Below are 7,075 nucleotides of genomic sequence, written 5' to 3' on the forward strand. Positions count from 1 at the left end.
TATTTATTTTGATTTCCCTGTCCATTTCAACCAGTCTTTCATTCTCCCACTTTCGTAAAACCTGAAGTGCTATCTTGGAAATTTATATCAACCAGTACAGGAAATCGTACATCTTGGTCACGCTATCTATCAAACCATCTTTTACTTCATATTAGTATGCTTGGAGTATTTGCGAAAATTATAAGCAATTCTCTCCTCGCTGGTATCAAAATAACCATTTTTATGGTGACCCTCGCCTAAATTTTGAAACAATAAAACAGAGTATTTCATTGTTAACCTAAACTATACGATTCTATTCTTATCTAAATCTCAATAGCTTTTTGCTTCCCTTTGCTCAATTTGCTTAAAAAGGAATTTTTTGCCACAATTAACCCTCTGTATATTTTAAAATATTTCCCCTTAAGGCACAGATTTGCCTCGGAACTACGCTTTACTTTCTGTTCAAGTCTGGTAAGAAAACCATCTAGATCTCAATCTTGTGATTGATGTAACAATATCAAAAGGTTTGGTCAATCAAACACCTGAATCACTACCTTTAACCGTTAAAGGATTAAACACTAGGTATTGAGTACCCAGCATTGAGTAGTGGAGCAGAGTTTTGGGAAGTAACTAACAGCATTGGCTTTATCAAATTAAACTCAAGATTGGGATTTGCTATTAATTGGAAGATTATTTTCATCTAGCCCTTCCTTTGACCATATTGAACTTTCTTCTAACAATGCCACCATTGTCCTCAACATCTTTTCCTTCTCATTACTTCAGATGAACACCCTTAAGACTATATTTTAGCTGTTTTGAAAATATCCTTAGAGCTAATTAAAATATTTAGAGCTTAACGTGTTGTAAATATTTCCTTTTTTCTGTATTATACCACAAATGTTTCATACACACTCATACACTGTAACGGTATTGTTTTATTTTTTTATCTCTCGTTCTCTCCCGCACTGCCAATAAACCTGTTTAGCATGTTTTGTACTATTTTAATTTCTATGTCATTCTTCCTCTCAGCTATCTGTATATAAACTCGTTGTCTCGTTGAATGAACTCAGTTGCGTTCATCCTGCCTCTCTGTTATAACCTAACAACCACCTCGCACAGTATCATCAAATTACGCTATTTTCCATCACTTCTGTATATTTACTGAGATATTGGTAAGATGGAGAATCAAAAACATTTTCTGTGTTTTTCTAGTTATCAAAGAATTTTTTAAGGTAACTCTTAGTCCCAGCTTCTAACATCTAATTAAAATTACCTCTGCAGGCTGGATGCTGCATCCTAAGTCAGTTTAAGTAAAGGGGGTGTGCATCCAGCCTCAGGTACCCGTGAAATTACGAAATATCCCTGTAAATATGTAGCACGTTTTCATAGAAATGATTATCAATTTTTTTTATCAAAATATTTTAGAAAAAAATGCATTCCGTGTACAATTGAAATATAGGTAACTTCTAAAGCTTTCCATTCTGTCACATTAATCTGGAAAATAAAGTATATAGCTAATTAGTATACTTACTAATTTCATTCAGAATTCATTATAGTAGAGATAATTCTTGGTATGATTAGTTGGGAACATTTATGTTTCAAAAGCTCGAAAAGTACTAATTCTAAAAACATAAAACATTTAAAAACACATTTGACTGATTACAACTGAATACTAAACATGACACCATAGAAAACAAATGCCGGTATCAATTTATGTATCTACACCTACCAATTTACCAGGAACACAAATGTAGGTGATATATAAGAAAGTTATTGCAGATAACAAGATATAACGAGAATAATAACCAAAAATAATGTGTGGTCATAGGCAATGAAGATGAAAATTTATTCAATTTATGATGGGATAGAGACTATCTATCATATCATTCTCCTCCACCTATTCATGTGGTGTCACTAGTACGCTGCTAATAATTGATTTGTTTTGAAATGGAGACATAGTAATATCATGTCTTTATCAGTAAACCATTGGGCCAATAGTATTCAAGTAATCCAACATCTTAATGATATTCAAATGCTGTACTCTCCATAGCTGTGTTCAGCATATGCTGACTCCCCTGCTACCACTACCCCTGTGGTCACCATAAGGTCACCCGAGATAGTAGCATGGTCTATCGGAACTGGGTCATGATCGCTCGCCATTCATTTCTAATCGTAGTATACTCTTTTACCTCTCTCATATCTATCCTCCTGTCACCTAGGGCTTTATTCACTCCATTTATGTCATATGTATTCACTCCATTTATGTCATATGACACTCTAATTGTATACGACAAAAAAATCTTGTAGGTCCTTCAGGGATTGGGGTTTTTATGTGTGATACAGGGCAAGAAAAACAACTCTTAAAGTAAAGTACCTGAACAACTGTTAATGAGACTTGAAGGTGTTAAATGTAATGAGTACTTTTCTGGGATGGATAGAGAACCTAAAGTCGTAGATAGCTAGAAGACTTGGGCACAAGGCTGCTACAAGAGGCCTTTATGAACATTTCTTTTTTCAGACTAAGGTAAGAAAACTCATATAGTGGAACTTGAATAATTTGAAAAATTACTGAATGGGGAAAAAAACGTATTTATTCAAATACTTCCATATCAAATCCTATGTCTATTCTTCATCCAATCAAACTGATCAAGAGCTATCTTATATATTCTGGATTGTGCATATTGTTAAGTGTGTAAGTGTTTCATGTTAATAGAAGAGGAGACGGTAGACACACTGGAAATTAACTTAAGTGTACCTCTAGATAAAAAACAAAGAACATGAAAAAAAAAAAATAGTTGAGGAAGCTAAATTATGGTTTAGCAAAAAAAAATTACTATAAAGGTGCACAGGGTTAGCTATACCCTGGCACCATCGTTTTTGTCTGAACACAGCTATGGAGAGTACAGCATTTGAATATCATTAAGATGTTGGATTACTTAAATACTATAGGCCTAATGGTTTACTGATAAAGACATGAAGTTTGTTATACAATCACGGGGCTGCATATTTGAAAGCTGTAGGAACTACATAATGGGTGCATCTTGGGTACAAAAACTTAAAACCCTCCCTAACTATTCATATGTTGACACCATTTGTTGACTGCATGGGAATACTCTTAAATATTTTGAAAGTCCTATTCTGATGATTTGATGAGGCAGACAAATAAATCAGTAGTTCTAAATCGAGAAGAAAATATATTCATGACCTTAATACAAGCTAGAATATTAAAGGATTAGGGTAAATTTCTTGGTCTTGCTCGGGATATGGTTTTGCGTATGTATTCTTCTACATGCATAAACATAAGACTATGATCAATACCATCTTACAAGTCTTCATGGGGAAAGTAACCGATTAACGAAATTGAGTTCAGTCATTTAACCCGACAATTTTCTTCGTTTGTTGTGAATTGATATCATTGCTGAATCTTGAAAATTTAGATGTTTAATCAGCTTGAAATATATTTATTCCTTAAATCATTTTATTCTGGTAGGCTCGTAAAAGTATTAAAACGTGACTTTCAAACAGTCAAAGTTAATAAATTAATTTTTGTCACCTGACTATCACAGGAGAATGCACTCGTTTACCCTCACAAACGAAGGGTGTTCAAGTTCAGCTTGATCATTTTCACATTGATGATACTTCTGGATCTATTTGGAGTGATGACTTCTGGGTTGCTTCTCTTTAATGCTACGCAGCAGGAAGATGGCATTGGAAGCATGTTGGGGGAGTTCTTGAGAACTGAGGTAAGAATTTATTGTTAACATGTTTTCTTTATAGTGTTAATATATACATTTATTAGAGTGAATATGGACCCCTCTCTTGTCTGATTTTTTATATCAATTACTAGTGATTGTTAATATATCTACTTACGTTTATCATTGTATTCATTTGACATTATGTCAATAAGTAATTTATCTAATACAATATTTATTTACATTTGGGCTTTTTATTAAATTGATTATAAACTTTCAAAGACCCATCCTTCTAGGTGTCACTTTTTCAGGAAAGAAAGATGACAGAGATGTTTGAAATCTGATTGTTATCCCATTTTGAGAATTCCGAGAATCACCTGATTGTGAACCAGTTAGCTTTTGAGGATTAATTTATTGTTAGCTATTTTGCTAGTGTTTGTTCAAGTCTTTAACACTGTCATTAATCACAAAATTCATCATAAATTAATTCACCTAAACGTAGTAAGAGAAAGTTATGAAAAAGAGCGAGGGAAAAAATGAGTAAACCCACTCGTTTAGGTTTTACTTGTAAGTACACAGATTTTCCTGGGGTTTATTTACAATCTTTAAACCATGAAAGTTTTTGGATTATTGAAATTGTTCTTAATTCAGAGTTTTCAAATTTCCTTAAGAACTTATCAATAAAAGTTTTTTCCATTGTGATTGATGACAGTTAATTGTGCAGCAAGATTTTAAATGCTACTCATCTAGATTGCTTTCTCTGTATTATGAATGTTTCATTACTTTTTCTCCTGTAAATCTCAAGGCTTCACTTAATTTTTTTTTCTTTTTTTTTTGATGAAATTTCTTAATTCAAATTGTCACTCATCTATGAGCCCAAATTCCATCGCAGATTCTTCAATGCATAACTCCAGTTCTAAGTTGAAATTAGCCATCCAGTCATTTCCCATTTTGTTTCTCCTTTATAAATATCACAACCCCGAAACAACTTCTCTATCCCCCTTTTTCCTCCTTTCTGATTATACCTCCTCCTTTTTCTCTCATGCTTCCAGGATTATTCAGTTGAGGAAGTAAAGGGTAACATCATGCCTCTCTACATAACTGGCCTGGTATTAAACATCTTAATAGTTTTGACCATTTTCATTTTACCAGTTGGGTTGTACACAGAAATGATCTCCAGCAAACATGATGAGGTAAGTAGACTCTTAAATATTATTAGGTTCTTTTTAGAGCTAAAGAAGGATAGTGACATTGATTTAGTTACACTTGATTAATCTATGGAACTAAAGTCAGTTGGTTGCCTAAAGATTTTGCATGCAACAACAATCGGGAACAGAAATTCTATTGTTCTTCTTTTATTCCTTATGAAAATACTCTATCAGAAAAAAATATAAATAATATAAGTGATATGGAGAAGAACAGTGGTAAACCCGAATACAAGGTAAACATTTGTTGAAGAAAATGGCTAGGGAAAGGAAGTGAATATGGCAGATCAGACTAATTTAGTTCCAATGCTATTTGAATGAAGTTTAAGGCTAACCTATAGGCAAGATAGATATGAAAAACAATTATCTTATGCTGCGTTATGCTATCTTTCCATATACTTCCTTTAATGTTACTTTTGTTATCTATGATATTATTATTATTATTATTATTATTATTATTATTATTATTATTATTATTATTATTATTATTATTATTATTATTATTATTATTATTTAGGATATAAAAACTCTCGTTATGGTGCTGATAATTTTTTTTTATTGAAGAGACGTTTCGTTGCATCCAGGCAACATTCTATACCTAAAAATGAGACAGATATAAGCATACAAAAAAAAAAAAAAACGTATTTACTAACATCTCCTTATCACAAGAACAAGGACAGCCATTAGCAATAAAATATAAAATAAAAAAAGATATGAAGTTAAGAATAAATCAAACTATGAAAAGAGGGGCTGAACTTTCATCACTGTCCCTCTTTTCATATTTTGAGTTGTTCTTAACTTGATATTTTGTTGATCTTATGTTTTATTGTTAATTACTAACCTTGTTCTTATGGTATGTAGATGTAAGTAATATGTATCTTAATCCTATACTTATACATGTCTTATCTTTATATTTAAAATGTTGTCTGGATGCAACGAAACTTAAATAAATAACGATCAACATCGGAACTACAGGTTTTATATTTCTCTAAGAATACTCTTTTCATCTCATCTCTCAACGTCTGCTATTATTATTATTATTATTATTATTATTATTTTTATTATTATTATTATTATTATTATTATTATTATTATTATTATCATTATTATTATTATCATTATTATTATCATTACAGGAGCAGAATCAACCCCATCATGAGCTCGTTCCATATGTGTATGACCCTTTGAACCTCCAGAATAGGTATCGAATATAAAAAGAAAAAAAGATCAATATAGGTTAGAAGAAATAAATAACATTCTTCCCAGAAGAGGGATGGAAGGAAAGGCTTTAAAGAAAGGTAGTGAGAAGAGCAGGAGGAATGTATATAGTAAGTTTTTTAAGGAATTTATTTTTTTTTTTAGTCAAGGTGTTTTATATAGTTACTGCGTCCACTTGTTAGCTTCATGCTTCCACTCTTTCTTGGTCAACACAGAATATATTTTAACGTTTGTAAAGTGAATTTGAAGTTATTTAATCATTGCACAGCTTGCAAGCAGTCCCTCTTCAGTCAATATCGCTATTGTTCTATTTAATGCCCATCTTTCAGCTAGTTATTGTATCATTAAAAACAGTATTACTTTACAATAATTTTTTCATGCTTGCAAACACTTTTTTTTTTTTATTGTGATTAGTAATTTTTTTTTTTCATGGAAATACGTTTTAAAGGAAATCAATACTGATTATGATATTTATATATACTTAGTTTACCCCTTTGTTCATTGAAGATGTTTTCATTGCTTTTCTAGTAAGCCATTGCGACCGCAAGTTGGTCATAAGTTGGTCATTTATATATATATATATATATATATATATATATATATATATATATATATATATATATATATATATATATATATATATATATATGTATGTATGTATGTATATATATATATGTATATATGTATATATATCTATCTATCTATCACTCTATCTATCTATATATATATATATATATATATATATATATATATATATATATATATATATATATATATGTGTGTGTGTGTGTGTGTGTGTGTGTGTACACGAAAATTTTTTCTCAGTGGCTACTGATTAATTTTATGCTTATCATTGTTCTTATGCCAGTAAAGTCAGTCATTGATTTACTTTCCTTAAATGGTCAGGATTTTGCCACTCATCTAGTTTATATAATTATGCTGTCATTATCCGTTGGCAATGTTATCTTTGATTAGTTTTAT

The 7,075-nt window shown here is 31.0% G+C and overlaps 1 protein-coding gene across 2 annotated transcripts in view; it reads left to right on the forward strand.

Moving 5' to 3' along the window:
• Positions 1-6,642, forward strand: part of LOC137619485 (uncharacterized) — a 97,753-nt gene extending 91,111 nt beyond the window's left edge. For both annotated transcript variants that reach the window (XM_068349553.1, XM_068349554.1), the window contains exons 4-6: positions 3,546-3,722; positions 4,724-4,864; positions 6,013-6,642. In XM_068349553.1, the coding sequence (XP_068205654.1) occupies positions 3,546-3,722; positions 4,724-4,864; positions 6,013-6,090 (396 nt within the window). In that variant the 3' untranslated portion in view covers positions 6,091-6,642. The remainder of the gene's footprint in view (positions 1-3,545; positions 3,723-4,723; positions 4,865-6,012) is intronic.
• The last annotated feature ends 433 nt before the right edge of the window (positions 6,643-7,075 follow it).

The sequence above is a fragment of the Palaemon carinicauda genome, chromosome 26 (assembly GCF_036898095.1).
Source record: "Palaemon carinicauda isolate YSFRI2023 chromosome 26, ASM3689809v2, whole genome shotgun sequence".
Taxonomy (NCBI): domain Eukaryota; kingdom Metazoa; phylum Arthropoda; class Malacostraca; order Decapoda; family Palaemonidae; genus Palaemon; species Palaemon carinicauda.